The sequence below is a fragment of the Doryrhamphus excisus genome, chromosome 6, assembly GCF_030265055.1.
Source record: "Doryrhamphus excisus isolate RoL2022-K1 chromosome 6, RoL_Dexc_1.0, whole genome shotgun sequence".
NCBI classification, from domain to species: domain Eukaryota; kingdom Metazoa; phylum Chordata; class Actinopteri; order Syngnathiformes; family Syngnathidae; genus Doryrhamphus; species Doryrhamphus excisus.
This window is the reverse complement of record NC_080471.1, coordinates 11,531,004-11,551,418: the sequence shown is the minus strand read 5'-3', so window position 1 is coordinate 11,551,418 and position 20,415 is coordinate 11,531,004. Positions and strand designations below refer to the sequence as shown.

General features: G+C 41.4%; 2 protein-coding genes across 9 annotated transcripts in view; one reads left to right on the top strand and one right to left on the bottom strand.

Moving 5' to 3' along the window:
- Positions 1-1,791: 1,791 nt before the first annotated feature.
- Positions 1,792-20,129, top strand: LOC131130818 (protein Wnt-2-like). 3 transcript variants are annotated; one of them, XM_058074849.1, is made up of 19 exons: positions 1,792-1,889; positions 2,028-2,171; positions 2,626-2,728; positions 3,719-3,841; positions 6,161-6,272; positions 8,770-8,881; positions 8,985-9,119; positions 9,665-9,789; positions 10,172-10,244; positions 10,599-10,655; positions 11,029-11,141; positions 12,357-12,462; positions 12,999-13,112; positions 13,790-13,936; positions 15,013-15,149; positions 16,653-16,873; positions 18,223-18,500; positions 18,562-18,829; positions 19,486-20,129. In XM_058074849.1, the coding sequence occupies exons 2-19, from the start codon at positions 2,073-2,075 to the stop codon at positions 19,689-19,691; spliced, it is 2,529 nt and encodes an 842-aa protein (XP_057930832.1). In that variant the 5' UTR covers positions 1,792-1,889; positions 2,028-2,072; the 3' UTR covers positions 19,692-20,129. The 3 variants fall into 3 exon arrangements, with proteins under 3 accessions (XP_057930832.1, XP_057930833.1, XP_057930834.1); XM_058074850.1 differs by lacking the exons at positions 1,792-1,889; positions 2,028-2,171 and adding an exon at positions 2,241-2,491; XM_058074851.1 differs by lacking the exons at positions 1,792-1,889; positions 2,028-2,171; positions 2,626-2,728; ... (6 more) ...; positions 10,599-10,655; positions 12,357-12,462 and having other exon boundaries at positions 11,113-11,141.
- Positions 18,734-20,415, bottom strand: part of LOC131130819 (suppressor of tumorigenicity 7 protein homolog) — a 29,589-nt gene continuing 27,907 nt past the window's right edge. The window contains exon 16 of one of the 6 annotated variants that reach the window (XM_058074853.1): positions 18,734-20,348. In XM_058074853.1, coding sequence (XP_057930836.1) covers positions 20,253-20,348 — 96 coding nt within the window. In that variant the 3' untranslated portion in view covers positions 18,734-20,252. The remainder of the gene's footprint in view (positions 20,349-20,415) is intronic. The other 5 variants (XM_058074856.1, XM_058074855.1, XM_058074852.1 and 2 more) reach the window with 5 other exon arrangements.

Here is a 20,415-nt window from a genome sequence, read left to right as displayed (position 1 = left end):
TTATGTGCGCGCGCACTGGACACACGCGTCATTTCCACGAGCCAACCACACCTCAGTGCCAACACACTGGTCACGTGACTGAAGAACATAAGCTGGTTGACTACCATGTTATTCTTAAAAAAAACCCATCCAAGTAGGAAACCATATAAAATTAATTTATTAACATTCTTAACTGTCATGTAAATGTAAAAAGAAATTAAGCACAGCGTCACAAAACTGGATAAGAATAAAATAATTTTAATACAAGGGCAAAAAGAAGTGACCACTGTAAAAGACACCTGCATAAGTAAGCACAATACAATAAAACAAAGCTTGTGTTTGCTGAGCAATGCTGTCCCCTAGAGGTGTTTTATAGGTACTGCTGCAACTTGTTCGCCGTGTATTTGAGATTTTAGCATCTGCTTGGTCAAATGAATTAATGCATGTCATATATATGTGTTTATTATTTACTTATTTACTATTTATTTCCTGACTCTCTTCTCTTTGGCAATTAGAGTGACGATCACTGTTCTGTGGTTATCATCACATTTTTTTGTGATGTATCAGTAAAACACATACATACACACACACACAAAGCAAAACCCTATGATACACTTTGACATGACCATAGTATGACACCATCAGAAGAATTTGCATTCCACTGCATTTATTCAGCTTTCCCAAGACTATTCTATATTGGTTATCTAATTTTATCTGTGAGTAATATAATCATGAGACTAGAATGACATGTAAACATACTTGATGTAAACATACATCATAACTGTCGTTCGGAGCATGTTTGAAGGAAATACTTGTTGCTGTTACTGACCTTGCATGTAAATGAGGATGTCTAGGTGTATACTCTCTACTTGTATGCTTGATTACAACATGAATACTAATTTTTCATTTTGGGACTTTCCTTCCAGCCTGTTGCAGCTGATGATCCTCATAATGCTTAGAAATGTTATGGCTTTTTCATTTGACCCCCATACACACACTTCAATATGACTCAGTAATGTAGTAGAAACAGTTCCGGTACATTTATATGAACTCCTTTTTTGTTTTTTGTTTTTTTTTATCAGTTTCAGTATCAGGAGAGGGAGGATCAAAACATTCCACAAGGGAACACAGATAAAGTGGGAAGATGCAGTAAGCCTTTGGTCTCAAAATACATTAGCTGAACATTTGTAGTCAGGTTAGACTACCACTTAGACTATTACTTCATTTGACATCCATTTAGAGTATGTGACATAGGATCATGAAAAGTACCAGCAAAGTAAATGGTTCCTCAGTAAATGATTAATCAATTAATTAATATTTGTCTTGTTTTATTAGTGACTGACATATTCTCCTTGCCATGCTAGTAAAGGCATAGTGGCAATTACAATGAAGAGTTCTTAATTGTGCATTCTGTTACCAGGGCAGCAGCTTTCATGCCCTCAGCAGGAAATACTGACCTCTGCTGGGCATTTACAGTAACACAACACATTTACCACGCTGGTCCTGATTGGAAATCTGCCATCTGCCATATTTAACCACATGAAATAAAGTAAAGTGAAATGATCTGCTGTGAACGATAAAGTCAGCAGAAAACGTTTTTTAATTACACTGACAACGTTTGAATTAGTCTTTCAACATTGATAAACATACATGAGGGAGGTTGCTGCTTGCATTTGGGAGGGCAATCTCTTCACATTAACACAGCTCACTTTTTGCAGGTGTACAATTATCATCATATGTGTATGATAAATTCACAAATAGGATACTTATGTATGAATACATACTTATGTTTACAGTATGCAATTCCGGGCTGGCAAACGTAGAACAATTCTACAATTCTCACGTCCAGCCAGATAGTGGTGCTGTTGTGCCATTGGCAGCCTTTTCCCCACAGGATTTATTTTTTAAAGGTAAAACTGCACTACAAGGTGTACTGTACACAGTCTATGATTATGTTTTGCTGTAACAGATGGGCTTGGGCAACGTTCAATCGAGTACGTATGATACATTTTAGTTTCTGGTGTGATAATTTGCCATTTCCCATGTAGCAAGTGTTCCTTCTTGGGCACCTGTGAGGTCAACCAGCTACAAACATGGACATCTGCTTCCCGGCGGGATACGAAAGCGATGCCAGCAGCGATGAGTGGTTCATGGACCATTCGTGTGACAAGAAGTCGTCGTCGTTCAATCAGGTTATGTGGATCAAAACATAGTAAAAGTAATTAATATCACCAAGCTACCCGGAAGCTTGCCGCCATAAGCGATGCTATCATGCTCATAACTTTTCTCGTTGGTATGCTAGCTACCCTTGGCCATTCGAAGCTTATAATGTACATAAGTATAAACAACACAAATATTAATTAACAATGGCTATGCTTTTACTTATTACAATATAAATGACTTTGGGAGGGCTAAATGTGAATTGACATTAATAGTAATATTGTGAGCTTGTCGGTCATTTCACATGTTCACAAGACGCCATCTTACAAAAACGTGGACAATACTGTTGGAGGTAAACAGAAGAATGATGCCAATGTTCAACACTTCTAACTTAATTTGTCTGCTTATCGGTTTTACAGGGGATTACGCCATCAATATAAATTAGATGTGAAATATGTCTGACGTGAATGCTTGTCTATGTTTTAGGTAGCAGATACTGTGGTGCCAAATGCAGAAGATGAAGTCAGTCTACTGAAAAAAGCCATCAGTGATGGTGACATTGTCATGCTTGAACATCTGCTTGACAATGGCAAGCACAGTTTGTATTCATAGAAACAGTTGAAGGAATTTGTGTGCATGTACAGCATGCTTACAGTGTATGAAACTGTGTGGGTATACGGTGAAAGTGGCTCCAAAAAGCCAGGTTTTGTGCTCTATGTGCAACTGGACAAACCCTAACATCCGTTAGTAGTTCCAGCTAGTTTCTGGGGACAGTTTGGCTTCTCAAAACCATATGCGTTAAAAGGCATAATTCTTTTTGCATCACAAAAATGTCTACTAGAAGAATCAGACCTCACAAATCGGTTGTCGTTATTTTCTCTGCCCTTGTATCAAATGGGGCTCCCTCCTGTCCATTGTTACGCACATTTGCTGCACCGGTTTCACAGTGTTTACTGCTGGGATAGTGAAAGTAAACATGTCTGACTGTCAAACAAGTGATGACAACATTCATTTTAGCACAAAGCTAAAGGGATGTCTTTATGAACCGGAATACACGGATGCCGAACTTCATTAGGGAGTTCGGCGCTCGTGCCATAGAGTTCGGTGACAAGAAAAAGGCAGTATTTTGGTGGTGCTAATTGGCGGCACAAATTAGCTAGTTGTATCCGTGGTACTGGAACAGCAGAACTCTTCAAAACACGTCTCATCCTCTGTCCTGGACTTGTAGGAATGTAATCATCCTCTCAAAAGTGTGCACTGCACACACAAAGCTGCTTCATCCTAGCCACTATGGTTCCCAAATTATAGCCAACGGCAAGCAGCCAAAGTTGTTCAATAACAATGTCTGTGACAGGAAAACTATGGAATTTATAGGGCGACACTTGGTTGTTGTCACAGCCCGGCTAATTACAAGACGGTACCATTTTTTTAAACTACTAGTGCTCTTGCGATCCTAAAAAAAAGCGAGCTATCTTCAATAGTGAGTCCGGCTTTCCAATCAACACAGCTCACTAATCCACTAAACTGGCCTTGTAGAAGAATAAAAAAGTACTGTTGTTGTTTTTGTTGTTGTGAACAGGCATCGATGTGGAGACCAGGCTGGCCTTTGGCTTCTCTCCACTGATGTGGGCTGTCACCGTAGCTGACGATAACATGACCAAAGTTCTTCTGGACAGAGGAGCCAACACCAACTTCAGCAAAGGTTAGACACATCTGCTGTACTCACAAGCTCACAGATGCTTCCACATCTTCACCACAGACATTTTTACAAGCTGTCAAACATTTCCCACTCTGACTCAAAGTAGTTTGTCTTTAAAGGGGACCTATTATGCTTTTTTCACTTCTCTGACCTAAAAAATGTACTTAGAATGTTGTATTCCCGTGTTAAATGATGCCAAAGTTTCAGATTGTTTTCAACTGTTTTGTTGAAGATTTCACCATGTTAACACAGCAAAATGGCTTCCAGGAAATATTTGTTTTGGTTTGAGGGAAAACTAACTTGTCTAAAGAGGCAAGCATCAGGCAGAAGTGGTTGGAGTTTCAGATTCTATGCCAGCAAGAGAAAAATATGGGACTGTTTTGTGAAGCTGGACTATAATTCTTAGTTAACTATGGACTAAACGATAATCGCAAATACAGTAAAAATGAGTATAGTTCAGACATAGTTGTTAGTGGTGATTAATTGTGATTAATTTAAAACAAAACTGTGATTAATCTGATTTTAAAATGTCTATCTAATTAATAATTAATCCTTAATAATGAATTCATTCAATTTTCAAAATATGCAGAGCACCAATAAAAAAAACAAGCTGTGGGCTGAAAATGGTGCTCGTCTGCCCTTTGGACGCCCCTGCTGAAGGTGCAGTAATCACAAGGCCAAATACCTTCGTCTGCTTTGTCTGCCTTCCTCTGCCACCTTTTTTCAATTGCCCCCAACAGAATGTTTGATCTGACTCGACTTAATAGTGATGACGCCAAAGAGGAAATGTTGCAGAAACACCACACCTCTGATCCTTGGGAGTTGTTTTTAGTTCAGGCAAAGTGCTGCTTCATCTCAAGGCCTGTCTGCTTGAAAATAAGCACACAAAAAGAAGTCTTCCATGAGCTCTGCACAATGAAGCTTTTTCATGTATAAAAGACACTATTCACCTTGTCAGATAATCGGCAAACTTGGTGGGACAAATGTTTTAATACTACTGTTTCAATACAATAGGTCATAAAATTGCCTAATAGGTCCCCTTTAATTGAGTACATTCATTTTGTTATTATTTCTTTTTATTTTTTGTTGCACTTCAAACTATCTAAATATAATTAACTATCAAAAAGCCCCTGTCTCAAATGCCCTGATTGATCAAGTCAGGCCTGTCACGATAACAAATTTCGCCGGACGATAATTGTCCTACAAATTATTGCAAATAAACAATATTATTGTCAACATTATTTTGAGACATTTTTTTATGAATGTGATAATACTATATGGCATAATAATACGAGTAAATGGAATCAAAAGCAATAAACATTAAATTGAGTGTCCAGAGATTTTAAATAAAACAAATTAAACAATGACAAAATATATTGAAAATGAACAGTGCGCAAACTAGTCTTTATGTAAACAAGCTAAAGCCATACATAGGCTATTTAAGAAACTTTCTGTACGTGTCTTAGCTTTATTGTTAATATACAAGTATTAATTGTCATTTTAGAATGGGCTGCCCTTTGGATGTCCCTGGATTGAGTGCTGCAACTAAGAAGTAGTCCTTCATCTAATATGTAGAACCAACATTCATCTGTTCTTCTTTTCCCCTAAACTCAGTCAGAGAATGTTTTCTTATGGTCTGGACATGGGATGCTCGAGGCAGGTGAAGGAAACAATTAAACGTCAGCTTGACGCCACATCGTAATTTGTCCAAGTGAAGAAATGAAAGAACGCATGTGCGATTGATAACGGTCACCACGCTGCTGCCATTCCCGCGCACCAAATCCCAGGAGCAGGATTTATTTACTGTGGTGCTGTGCAGATGTAAGCTGGGCCGTCTGGTTTACACCCACGCAAAGCATATATAAACAGCCACAAAGACACAGTAACCCACATACAGATGTAGAGGCCCAAACACAAATATACATGCTGATACACACTTCATCATTACCGGAACCAAACTGGAATCTAATGTAGCACCAAGGGTCTTAGAGCAGTTATTAACTCCCCTGATGTCGTTTCGTCCTGGAAAGACACTTCCTGTTTGCTGATAAGCACCCATTCTGTTCTTCATCGCTCCTTTTTTTCCTTGTCCTTGTTTGCACTTAATCTCACCAGTCAATATATTCTTACCGCATTTCCCATGATGGGACACAAGTGAGTCTGTTGATCTTTTGCTGTGCATGTTTATCATAATGCCAGCCTGAAATTCACATTTCAAGCATCTAGTACAGTAGTAGTAATTTGTATTTGTGGAAATAATTTTATCTAGTTTATTTAAGTAGTAGGATGTGCATATGACGCTGTTTGTGTTGGTGTCCACAGACCTTCGGACGGTGCTCATGGCCAGCTGTGCTGCCCCAGCGAAAGAGGAGAAAATTGTTCGATGTATGGAGCTCCTACTCTCCAGAAATGCTGATCCAAACATGGTGGACAAGTAAGTCACCTTGAGTCAGCAGTGTCTGAAAGAAGATACAGGGACGTGAGGTCAGGGAAGGCAGGTGAGGCAGAGCCTTACTTGTCATAATGAAAAATGAAAACGAAAAATCAGGAAGTACTATTTGTCTATTGACCTGTATTATAGATGTATTGTCTTGACTCAAATCATTTTAACAGTAAAAATCGCTTAATTTACACATTGAAACCTAAGGTTTCAACCTTCTCGGCTCCTACCATCATACAATGATATGGCTAATTTATGGCGAAAAACTACAGTTCCCTTAACAGTTTCAGGAAGTAGTGAATTGGACGAGTAATGTAGATGTTAATTTTGCGTTTATGCAACACTCGTGTATAATTACTATAGCTTCTTTTTGGACGTCCTTCAATATAAGAGCGCCGTTGCCTCCATTTCTTAATAAACAAACAAGAATGTCATAAAATATCTTCGACATGCAATTGGAATTACATGTGTGACTACATCTTCCTTAATGACTAGCGCATGCATTATAGTTTTAGTAAGATTTAGTAGCAATGTGTGCAGAGGCTGACATCCCATTAGAAAAGTTAGCCAGTTTACCAATACATAAATGTGCTTTACAAGTGTATTTTGTTATATGGCTTAAGGTTTGTAGCTTTTTCTACAATCATTTTATATTGTTTTATATATATTTACATCATGATACAGCCTAAAAATATCGTGATATATGCTAAGGTCCATCTTGTCCAACCCTAGTGCACACCTTAATCTGCCTGCCTCATTACACAAATAAGATCATGCATATGTCCAATAAGCATGCAACTTTACATAGCTTGGAGTTGAAACATATGTTGAAAAATCATCATATGAAATAAATTTCCACTTGATTAATCATTGTTCACAGACCAAAGTGAGGTAACCATTGGTGCTTGAGATGATTTGCTGACATATGGCAACATTATGCAGTGTGTGTTTGTATGTTGGTCATGTCCTGTTATGGCAAGTAAATGACTGCATGGCACTGCTCAAACAAACAAACACACAATGCAGAGGATGTGTGAATTTACTGTAAAGGTCTATTCAGTGCAAACTTGCAGGAGGGCAGCTAGCATATTACGGTCATTTGGTGGTGAAATGTGTTCTTGTGTTCATCATCCAGCCTGTTAGTTTCAAAGTGATGCCGCATGTCTCGTTAACCTCTGCTGCCAAGCTTCCTCTCAGGCAGACGGCATGTGCATGCTCGAATGTAGCATCAGCAAACTGATTATTTCCCTTCCAAAGAAAATATTTTTGTTGTGTAGCAAGACTCATAAGGGAGGCGGAGGTGCCAACACCTCCCACGTCCAGCGCTAAGAAAAATGTACATTGATGTGGTTAAAGGGTAACTTCCTCTTCCTCCCCGTCGTCTCTTACGTCTGAGCATCAAACCAAAGATTAACACCAGCTGCATTTTCTTCTGCCTCATTGTAAACAAAATCCAAACCTCCAACAAACACGATGTGGGGTCTACTTGTTCCAATTGTTCACACACAACTTTTGCTCATTTGTCAAACCGCAGGAAGTTGCTTTGACCTGCCGCGTGGGTCCATCAAGCTGTTTCTGTTGTCTTTTGCTTTCATTTAAAAACTTATTAGTTGTTCCCCTCAGCAGATATTACATTAATGGTGTAATGAACAGCTTCTTTTGGCATAAAGGGTTTTTTTTTTATTATGCAGGCTGTGCTTCTGGCGCTATCTTTTTCTCTTTTTTTGGGGGTTGGACAGTTGGACAGATAAGAGTCATATATTTCTTCCCGTGACAGTTCACTGTATGAGAATGACCTTGTTTACCAATGTACCTTTGGGAAAGTGCAGCAGTCTCGCACTGACAGTGGACATGAATGATGCAACTAATCCTCTTCTCATTGGCCAAAGAGGAAGTGGACAGTTGTTGAGTGCAGAGGAATGTACGTAGGCTGTCAGTGTGTATTTGTATTTCAGGGAATAGGCATAAAACATTAACTTTTGTCTTCTCTGAGGTGATTAATGTGACTGTTTGACCAACACAGAATCTTTCCCAGATGACTCGCTAAATCACCTGGACATGAACTGGCCAAAAGTCAACAGCGCCATGGCAGTACATCATTTCATGTTCTCCTTCATTGTCATCTTTTTTGCTATTTTGAATGATGCATTGCCAGCCATTGATGGATGTACAGTATTTGTGCTCATCGGTCAAAACTCCAAATAGAGTAGTACTTACTGTTACATAGAGGTGAGGTGATGCAAAACAGTTGAAAAGAAGCAACTAAACTCTTGCAATAATTGTGATATCTTATCCATTCTCCATTTTTTCCACACCCCTCTTAACAAGTTCACCTTTAATGGTATTTGTCACTTTTAAAATCCTCATTCACCTCCATTGTTTATTCTGTGCCTCCTTACTTCTGGATCATTCATGGATCTTAAACTTCATTTGTTGTTAAGGTATTTATCTTTTTATTGTGTTTTCTCTAACTTTTTCCTGTGTCTTTCAGGTCAGAGATGACCTGTCTGATGCTGGCAGCCAGAGATGATTACAGCAAGGTCATCAACCTGCTGGTGTCCCATGGCGCAGACCTCAACATGCAGGACAGCAATGGATACACAGTATGTGATGTTGTTGGGAGTACAACATGTCAGCTGTCACTTACCGTATGTCGACACAGCACGTAAATGCGTATGTGACAAGTGATTATGGTGTTTCTGTCAGGCTTTGTTGCATGCGGTGCAGTACGGCCGAGAGAAGGCTGTTCTAAAGCTCCTCCAGCTGGGGGCAGACACCACCATTAGGACTAAGGAGGGAAAGAACCCGGCTGAGCTGGCCTTGCTCTTTAAGCACACACAGGTCAGTTTCCCACAGGACTGTGATCTAGCTGTGGCGTTATCCAAGTCGGCCATGACACAAAACTTCCGTCAGAGTGGAGATTTTCAAAAAGTCTGACTGTGGAAAGGTAAAATTGAGCTTTTTGAATGAATGAATGAATTTGAGTGCCAAGATGGAGGATTATATACCTGAGCTCACTTGGTAGATCAGATTTTTGCAACAACATATCAGAACATTCCTAGAGAAGGAAACTTCATAAACAGATAAAAGGTTTGGTCGTGGTAATGGTTGGATTTTATTTGAACATGCATACAAGTTCCAATGGATTACATCACATCAAATCACAGTTCATTTTTTCATCTATTATGATCCCCAAATCTTTAAAATTAAATGTGCCAAATCTAAAAGAAAGGAAAAAGGTTGTGCCACCATCTGCGGTGGTCAAAATGTGTTGGGCTGCCACAAATAGGTAGTATACTCGGATCACCGTCATCTAGCAATTATACATATATAAATAAATATGGGAACTAGTGACATGATGAGAACTCTGAAATGTATGTATTCAGATTTCCAGGTTCCTGGCCTCCTCAGCGAATGCTGATGCTGTTCAGCCTTTCAGCACCATGGATGAAACCCTTTCCAAGTTATTAAAGACAAACACTCAGCAACCACCTTCAACTTCTGAGGGAAGGTAAAACATATCATCATATCAACATATCATACTTACTCTTTAACTAAAGAAATTATATTTTGCCCATATTACTTGTTTTACACTGTAAATAATCTGTATAAATTTTATTAATATATAAACACTCCTTAATTAGATGATTTTTTGTTTAGAGCAAAAAATTGAATTTGGCTTTGCAGCTTCTCAGTTAGCAGAAACTATAATTTGTGTGTTTGTTGCCCCCTGCTGCTGTCTTGCTTCAACTGCATATGTTGCAGCAAGAAAGTCAACATTGATCCATGTCTCTCTGCTCAGCTATAAAGTTGATAATGATATCAATATAATTATATTGATAAATATGTTGACAAGTAAATTATATTTGCCGTGTTTTGCATTTTCCCGTCAGTGTTCCCAAGCTGAATGACCTGGAACTCCTCCTACATGGCCTCGATCTTGGCTACCTCACTGACATGGTACAGGTATGAAGAGCAATTAGTTATTTATCTTGATCTTTGTATACTGCTGTTCCCATTGCCATAACGCCGTTCTGGCACATCATTGATTAATGACTGTGCTGTTACTTTTAGAAGATCTATAGGTGAGCTTTAACAGATGTGAGAAAGTATGACATTTCTTGTAATGAACTGTGCAGTTTACATATTTTACTTTCATAATAGTGCAGACTCGCTGGACTAGTTCAGCCCAGATTAACACTAAACATTTCAGTCCTGTCTTGCGGGGGGGAAAAAATGATGGCTGAGTTTGACAGATGCAGGTGTTGGCCATGCAGGCACCCCTGCTGCACCTGGTGAAGTTCTCCCATACCTTCACAGGAGAATGACATTACCTGGAGCGACCTGTTGACCATGGATAAGGAGGACCTGGAGAAGGTAGGGGGTGACTGCAACATTTTTGTCAATGTCAGCAAGAACATGATGAGGGTGTCTTCTCATGTTAAGGCAAAGGACACTGATAAGCCTCAATTATCACCAGTTCATTAAGTTCACATCACTTTTTAAGTGTAGATAACAGTACGAACCACCCACAGCATGTTTGTTCCCAATTTTTAGGATTTCATTCTTTGGCTAATATACTTACAAACCACTTCATTGAAATTTCTTTCCTTACAAAGATAATCATGTTTTATTGATGAGTCATTGTAATTAGAGCGGATAATTATTACCTCTGTAAAGGCAGAATTTTTGATGCCGCTTTGATCTCATGACCTCATGATATCATGATTTTGTACCTAATGTGTGTTAGGTTGGTATCACAGACCCAAAGGAGCAGCAGAAGGTTTTGCACGCAGTGCAGCAGGTGCACTTGGACAAGGTGGACCTGGACACAATCAACCTACTCGGAGTGACAGATGGCACGTTAGTATATGTTTTAATACTCCTGGTTGTACCAAGTACTGCAAAAAAAACAACATCCACACCTTAAACCTCTTCCATATATTTCCTCCCCAACTGGAAGTTGTCCATCAAACCTGTGAGCATCTCACTGTCCCTCGCCCCTGTGGTAGAAGCTTGAGTGGGTATCTAATGGTTTAAGTGGTTGAAATGTAATGATTTGTAAGGTGAGGGGTGATGAGGGGTTGCAATGAGAAGCCGAGATCCAAACATAGCCGTCTCAACACACCCCATCACTTCACCGGGTCTAACAGAGGCACTCGCTCTGCTGTCTTCAACCACCCATGCTTGTCAGACGTCAGAGAGTCAGTAGACAAGAACAGTGGAAGGCCTCCCTCTAAGGCACATGAGGAGTCTTACTTTACTCAGGCCAAATAGCTTTTGCAGATATATGATATGTATACCTGTAGCCTAATTTAAGCAACCAATAAAAATGAAAAAGTATACAAGCGAAGAAAGCACTTTTGGCCACCTTTATTATCTCTTGCACCATTTAGCAAACACTGCATATTTTAGTGAGGAGAAACATTTAATTGAAAAGTTACTTCAACGAGAAAAAAATTAAAGAATGACACTTGAGCTCGCAAATATTTCCCTCCATAAAACAGCAAAGCATAACACAACATAACATATCTCTATGGGTGCGCTGTCATCACTCTGCTAGACAAACTAGCAGCCGAGAGAAGGGAGGCGAGGCTGCTTGACACTGTTTACAATCTTCACTGACAGAGAGAGCCTCTCCAAGGCAAATGTACCATTAAGATAACAACTATCAATATCTAGACTGGGAGGGGGACAGAGGTTGAATATAACAATTTATCATGTGAGGAAAATGTTCACTGGAAGGAGGAGGCGGGGGGACAAGGAGGACATTTGGTCACCTGTTAGTGATGTGCTTTTTATGGAGAATTAATTCTGTATTTTAAAGGACATATGTAGTATGTATATACAGTATATGTATATACTGTGTATGTGTGTGTGTTGTTGAGGGGTGCAACAATACATGTATTTATATAAAACCGTTTAGGGGTCACAGTTCGGTACGCATGTGGCTGGGCAAAATGATCAAGTTAGTTTTTATTTATCGTGCGGCTGATAGATAGATAGACAGATAGAGATAGTCAATTTGCTTGCTTGTGTCTTCTTCACGATTAGAAATGTTTTCACTGTGTTCCTCAGGAGTGAGGAGCTGCTTAACTTTCTGATCAAACAGAAGCAACAATGCTGCTGCCTTACTGAAACCATTCAAGATACCATTAGCCGCTTCCCTGTGCAAGTTTCCAAGGTACACTCGTAGTGATACACTGCATTAGTTGCACTTGCACCGTCTAATGAATAAACAACAATAGAGATTGGTTACAGGGCAATGCTAATACTCTACAGTCCTATGAATGGCAATAATGTGCATTACAAAGACGGTGCAGCCACACGCCAAGAAAGGAGAACTGCACTTTTGGGAATTGTGCCCATCATTCACCATCCTTATGTTAAACATATGTATTTTCTTTGTATTTTAATAAGAGAAAATGACTTTCAAACAATGCACATCATTGGGATGTACCTATTTGGATGTTGAAACCCTTTTAAAAAAGTCCAACAACATTTTATAGTTTGATATACATGCTCTGTCATGCATTAACAAGTACAATAATGATAACATGTAACAGCAAAAGTGACAATAAATCCCCAAATGTTTTCATTTATGTGAAAATATAATGTAGTTTTGGTGTGTTCCTGTAAGCTTTTATTGGCTTTCCTCTTTGGACCAGTGTTGGTGTTTTTGTCCACGTGCTGTAACTGCTGCTGTGTCTCTTCATGTAGCTGGTCTTCTCACTGGACCACAAAAGGGAGGCCCAAGGTGTGTGCAACGAACTGTTGGCCCAGACCAAGGACCTACTGACTGAAGTCAGCTGCCTCCATGATCTGCTCTGCAAGGTCTGTGTTTACATTCATTTCATGTAATTTAGTCTGATTTGTGCTCTTGACATTTCCAGCGACTACACTAGCTCCACTACATCACATTTTTTCCTCTGGCATATTTCCATTTTGACAAGCTCCAACATGTACGTGCATGTGTGTTTGTGTGATCATGCATGTTCCTAGCAGAGAGATTGTATAGTCTGACAGGACAGAATCCTCACAGCCCATAAGTCAGCACCATTTTGACAAGGCCTTGTCTGCACGCAGACACCACTTGGAGGAGGATGGGGTGGCAGTGTGTGGGGGTCATCGAGAAGCAGGGAGAGGGCACAGGTTGAGGGGTGAGGGAGTTAAAGAGGGGAGAAAGGACGGATGGGTAGAGTTTAGGTTTAGGGGTGAGGAAAGGAGATGAGTTAGAAGTAGATAGACAAATTGGGGGTATGGAGGCTGTGGTTCTTCAGCTTTGTCAGACAAGACTGTAATGACCAATGAAGCCCGTTTGGGCTCACTGGGGGGTGTTGGGCCCAGAGATGTGGCTTATCCTTGGAGGGTCCCAGTTCCAGGTTTTGAGGGGTGGCTCCCAGGGTGCCTCTAGTACAGGAACAACCACCAAGACTCCATGTCCCCTCCTCAAATGCTTGTGAGACCCAAGTTGACTGATACGACACCGATGATGTCCTCTCTGTCCACAGATGAATGAGACCCCACACAGCTGTCGAGTTCCTCCGCCCATCCCCCGTAGCAACAGGATGATGTGGCCCTTAACGAGCGTCGCCGTGGGGGCACTGGGGGCCGCCCTTCTCTTCTTTAGCTGCGGCTATCTGCCCAAGTTAAGGAAAGTCAGCAGTTCATTTTAATAATGTCACAAAATTTTATGTTTATCTCTACATTACTAAGTTGTTGTAAAGTGGATTTATTTTAGAGTTTACAAGCATATGTTAAGTTTTCTACATTTTCGTTTTTAGGAATCTTTTGTGAAAAAAAATATATAATGTTGAGAAAGAAGTTAAAAGTTGAATAAATATTTGGCACTTAAAATGTATAATCCCCAACAAGAATCTTCTTAAAAACATCTTAGCCTGCTGAAACATTACAGAACACTATACTATATACACTAGTTAAGAAAATGAGTTGTAATTGTTAAAACGGTCTCGTTCAACTAATACAAGTAGATTTTTTATGCTTTGGTGGTTTAATGCAGCAGGGACTAGGTTGGTCTTGCTAAACTGCTTCTGGCGAGAAGAGCTGTAGTGAACTTGTGGATGATGGGAAAAATCCAATTTCCTCATTAATCTCTTCTGCTCAGGAGCTCCACTTGCACTCTGATCAAAGATGGAGGAAATGCTGAGTGACACCAGCACACATTTTCCTCCACACTTCAAACGGCGTGTGACACATAATCTCATAGACGTGGAGGTGCTGCTTTGGGAAGATCGCTCACTCGTTAGGTGGATTTGCCAATATTTGACTCCAACTAGTGCGCATGTTTAATACAATACATATCACGGATGGACCTTTAACACATCCTGTTCATGCGTTGTACCCCGCCTCTCACCTGAAGACAGCTGGGATAGGCTCCAGCATACCCACGACTTTAGTGAGGATAAGCAGAAAGCAGTAAGACTTGAGCATCACTGTTAGCAAAGTTAACATTTGCTACTATTAACACTTCTTTTTACAATTGTATAAGGCTTGATGTTAAAATGTGACTTAAAATCTTAATAATAAGGTTTCTGACAACAAAGAGCCAAACAGCACCAACAGATATACCCTCAGCCCATTCCACAGTTGTCTAGCCGTGCACATCCCTCTCCTGTCCTGTGCGCGCCCCCAATGAGACGCAGACACTCCACTGTTTCCCGCCCCACTATGCTCTTATTTTAAGTAAGCTCACTTTCAAACTTGTACTCTCCAGGTGCTGTCAGTGCGTGGACATGATCCATGCACGGCCCAAATAGACACACGTGTGCCAAACATGAAGGCATTACAGAGAGGAGTATTTTGCTGCGTGTGTGTGATGGTGTGTGTGTTGAACGTCGATGCTTTTTGGTGGTAAGTTTGCTTTTTCTGTTTTGATTTCGACTCAGCAGTCTGTGTTTTGCATATGGTAAGACATGGTGTTGATTGAGTCCGAATTATGTTGCAGGTATTAGTGTCATGTATGTTGGGACTATTTGTTTACAAGTGGCTTTGTCACAGTTACTTTCCTAAAGCTTATTTCTTAAGTCCATGTTCTCATGTTATTAGGGCCCACATCATCTCTTTATGATTTACTATTTCATGGTTTTTGTGCCATTATTGTGGGAGAAATATTTACAGTTGGACCAGTTGACGGTAAAGAAAAAAATCGGCCGTTATTGATCTGAGGCTGATCGATCAGAGCATCCCTAATTTCAACACCTTTCTCAATATTTACTAACAGAGTTAGTAAACAGAGTTAGTAAATATTGAGAATATTTACTAACAGAGTTAGTAAAAGTTTCAATATATCAGTTTCAATATGACTAAATATTATCAGTATTATTGTTATGTTTGTATTGTGCTTGTTTGCAGTGGTGAGTTGCTAATATTAATGTTGCTAAATAAGATATATATATATATATATATATATATATATATATATATATATATATATATATATATTAGGGTGCATAAAATTTGAATGGGAAATTTTAAATTCATAATATGAATTTGGCTGGCATTCCATTTTTTTTCTAATGAACCCAAAAATGTCTTTTGCAAAGTTTTGCGGAAATCCATTGAGATTTAGGGGTGCCACCTCACACATAAATTTTTGTAAAATTTCGGAAAATGTGCAATTTCTAGTCTAATTGCCAAAAAGTTTACCTGGAAATGTTGAGTACAATGAACGTCTATACAGCATCATTTTCTATAGGGTTATCAAAGGGGGCCCAGACCAAAGACCAAGTCTGAAAGGAACTAGTTGTTGAGGGCAGCATCTTAGGAGAGCTGGTGGGTTGTGCTGCACAGTGCCTAAAATAATAAATGGGCAAGTGTGTATCAGATTATGTAGGACTACAGTACCACTCTCAATAAATATGAGGCATCAGCAATACTGTCTACTCTATATTACTGTTGTTGATGTTATGCTTGCTCAGCTATTAGCTAACTGTCATTAGCAAATTGTAGCTAGCTAATGTTAGCTACAGTAGAGGCAATGAGCACTAAATACCTATAAATATAACTACAAATCATTGAAATTACAAAGACAAAACCACAATTTTGCTAGTAATATGTAATAGGAGTATGAATACCAACAAAAACATAAAGATCACCTCAGAGTTCTTGAGCTGCAGTCTTTGCTGACCTCAAATCGCCATGGCGACCATTGAACTGTTCACCACTTTATTCCACAAAAACAGATGCATGGTGGCACCCCTAAATAATCATGTATTGGAAAATGTGTTGTTTCTACATATATTGGAACACTTTTAGTACCCAGCCATATCAAATTTCAATAATTGTGTTTTTTGATGCACCCTAAAATATATATTTAAACCAAATATCCACATAAAGCCATGGGCTCCTCTGCAGGTACATGGGAAGTCTGGGCTCTCAGGTGATGTGCAACAACGTTCCAGGTCTTGTGAGCAAACAGCGCCAGCTCTGCCAGCAGCATCCCAAAGTGATGCAAGCCATCGGGGCCGGGGTGAAGGAATGGATATCGGAATGCCACCACCAGTTTCGTAACCACCGCTGGAACTGCAACACTATGGCGCGGGACCACAGCCTGTTTGGACGCCTGCTATTGCACAGTGAGCCGCTGTACTGTCCCAACTAAATGCACCCTGGCTATTTATTTGACTATTTGACTTTTTATTTTTTATTTATTAGATTTAAAGTCAGCCATTTCGTCATGAATCAGTTATTTTTGGCTTATCACAAGTCCTAATGTTGTTCTTCTTAATGCTAATATCGCTATTAAGAGCAGCAGTATGGTCCTCTCCCATGCCCTGAGATTTTATCCTTCCGCTCATTAGTGTCTCATGTCAGAACCTCTAATCAGCCGTGTGGTATTTGGACCTCCTGGCCTCCGTAGTCTTAGGCTTTCTAAGCAGTGCACAGTCTTTGGTTCTCCTGGTATTATTTCATCACCTTCTCTGTCCTCTGCTCATAGATTGATCCATATGCTATTCACTTTGGCCGCTAGGAGCTTCCACATGGTTCTGAGGCAGGGTATAGTCTGATGGTACCGTTCGACCTTGTTAGCTAGCCGCTGTACAGCTGGTTCACTTGTGCCGCCAGGTATAAATCATGCTAGCTAGGGTGCTGTCCAGTCACGCTGCCCCATGTTGTTCATGTTGCATATCACATTGGCATTTAGCACTTTAGCAACTGGTGATTGACGCAAGAGATGTCCCCATGTTATCACACGGGTTTCTAGCATGCTAGCTGTTAGCATGATGGCCATTACCATAGCAACTGGTGATTGACGCAAGAGATGTTCCCATGTTATCACATGGGTTTCTAGCATGCTAGCTGTTAGCATGATGGCCATTACCATAGCAACTGGTGATTGACGCAAGAGATGTTCCCATGTTATCACACGGGTTTCTAGCATGCTAGCTGTTAGCATGATGGCCATTACCATAGCAACTGGTGATTGACGCAAGAGATGTTCCCATGTTAGCACACGGGTTTCTAGCATGCTAGCTGTTAGCATGATGGCCATTACCATAGCAACTGGTGATTGACGCAAGAGATGTTCCCATGTTATCACATGGGTTTCTAGCATGCTAGCTGTTAGCATGATGGCCATTACCATAGCAACTGGTGATTGACGCAAGAGATGTTCCCATGTTATCACACAGGTTTCTAGCATGCTAGCTGTTAGCATGATGGCCATTACCATAGCAACTGGTGATTGACGCAAGAGATGTTCCCATGTTAGCACACGGGTTTCTAGCATGCTAGCTGTTAGCATGATGGCCATTACCATATCAACTGGTGATTGACGCAAGAGATGTTCCCATGTTATCACACGGGTTTCTAGCATGCTAGCTGTTAGCATGATTACCATTACCATTCCTGGTTTGTTGTTAACCATCATAAAAGTGTAAGAAGAATAAAAGTCTGTTTGTGTCTTTGTTCCTCGCCCCCTCAGGCAACCGTGAAGTGGCCTTCATCTATGCCATCTCGTCGGCAGGTGTGGTCTACACGGTAGCGCGGGCCTGCAGCCGCGGTGAGCTGGACTCTTGCTCATGCGACCCCAATAAGACAGGCTCCTGGCGGGACAGCAAGGGCACCTTTGCCTGGGGCGGCTGCAGCGACCACGTGGAGCACGCTACACGCTTCAGCCAGGCCTTCGTGGATGCCAAAGAGCGGAAGGAGCGCGATGCCCGCGCCCTCATGAACCTGCACAACAACCGTGCCGGCAGGAAGGTGAGGCGGTGACCGATGCTGCCATCACTCCTGCTTCCCTGATCCCGTTTCTTGTTTCCAGGCAGTGAAGCGCTTCATGACGCTGGAGTGTAAATGTCACGGCGTCAGCGGCTCGTGCAGCCTGCGCACATGTTGGCTCGCCATGGCCGACTTCCGACGCACAGGAGATCACCTGCGTAGGAAGTATGACGCCGCCGTGCACGTGGCTGTCAACCAATACGGCACCGGCTTCATGAGCCACACGGGCACGCACTTGAAGCGACCTGGCAAGAACCAGCTGGTCTACTCTGAAGACTCACCTGACTTTTGCATAGCAGACCAGGCATCAGGTTAGCCACACCCCCTTTTCAAAAAACCAAAATTGTGACACTTTCCTGGCAAAACACAGGAAAGTGGCGTTTTCTGTCATTTTGGGGCGAGGCAGGGACCAAGGTTTCCCCTCCCCTCCTGGACCATGAAGGTGCTGTGGAAGAAAAAAATGAACCCGAAAGGGAATAGTGATTTCTGTGGACCGTCCCATACCACACAAGTGCTTATTCTCATGAGGGTGCTGCCTTCGAGCGGAGGCGGGGTACACCCTGGACTGGTCGCCAGCCAATCACGTCAAGGAAGTACCCGGAGAAAACCCACACATGCCCGGGAGAACATACAAACTCCACACAGAGATGTCCGAGGGTGGACTCGAACCCAGGTTTTCTAACTGTGAGGCATGTGCGCTAACCACTCTTCTGCTGTGCAGCCGCTGAGGACACAATTTGTGAAATTTGTTAACACAACCTGGAAAATTGTTGATAATTTGCACCAAAAATAGTTGATGGTGCCGGATAAAGATTAACGCTGAGGTTTCAATGATGTAACAGCTTATCGGCGCCTGCGTACGTTACGCCAGTTTGCTCCTCCCCCCTACAACTCATCTTGTCAACTAAGTGAAATGTATTTCATCACAATAGGTCAAGTGACTGCTGACCTGTTTTTGTCTCTTCAGGCTCGATGGGCACGGCTGGACGTGTATGCAACCGCACTTCCCGTGGCGCCGACGGCTGCGAGGTGATGTGCTGTGGGCGGGGCTACGACACATCCCGGGTCAGCCACAGCGCCCAGTGCGAGTGTAAGTTTCACTGGTGTTGTGCCGTGCGGTGCAGAGACTGCCACCAGGTGGTAGACGTGCTCACCTGCAAAGGTCACACGTGACCTCGGTCTTTGTCACTGGACACTGAGCGCCTGTGGTCGCAGACTCCTGCTGAATAAGGAAGTGGACATGGCTTCCTTGGACTTTGAGGTAGCCAGCTGGGGGCCACCTGCTGCTATCAGCTTTTTCTCAACTCCTTGGGCTTCATTATGAAGTTGTATCCTCAGTTAACCACCAGGTGGTGCTGTATAGCAGTGCTTCAAGACAACTCCTGATTGGGGACGCTGGACAAGACCTGACCCACTTCCTATCTGCTGAAACAAGGGGATGCATGACTTGAATATCAGGTGACATGCAGTCATACACGAAAAGTTCTTTATTTTTTTTGTCTTCGCTTTTTGTAATGATGGCAACTGTTTTGTACAACAAACACCTTTTTAAATAATCCCCCCCCCCTCAAAAAAAACAAACTAACATGTCAAATAAAGTCCATTTGCTTATCCTCGCCCCCTCGTCACTTCACTGTAACAAGTCCCCGCGTGATGCTGCGTGAGAGTGTTTAGTGTCCAGACCGAAGTTGGCATCTGCTTTCCGAAAGGAGAGTCCGTCCAGGTGATAGTCTGTCAGATTCGGGTCAGCTGGTGCCACAGACTAGACGGCAGGATGCTCTCCACCTTCTCCATGATAAAGTTGAGAGGGGCAAACAGCGTGCTCAGGAACTGAAAGACCACAGACACCAACAAGAGAAAATTAACATGGACAAGAAGTTAGGTGAAGTAAGAAGAC

What these genes read in the sequence shown, in the direction of transcription:
- LOC131130818 (XM_058074849.1), top strand. Translation starts at nt 2,073, where the DNA reads ATGGACATCTGCTTCCCGGCGGGATACGAAAGCGATGCCAGCAGCGAT. An exon ending in AGGACAGCAATGGATACACA is followed by an intron (nt 8,882 to 8,984) that starts GTATGTGATGTT and finishes TGTTTCTGTCAG; the next exon opens with GCTTTGTTGCATGCGGTGCA. An exon ending in TGCTCTTTAAGCACACACAG is followed by an intron (nt 9,120 to 9,664) that starts GTCAGTTTCCCA and finishes GTATGTATTCAG; the next exon opens with ATTTCCAGGTTCCTGGCCTC.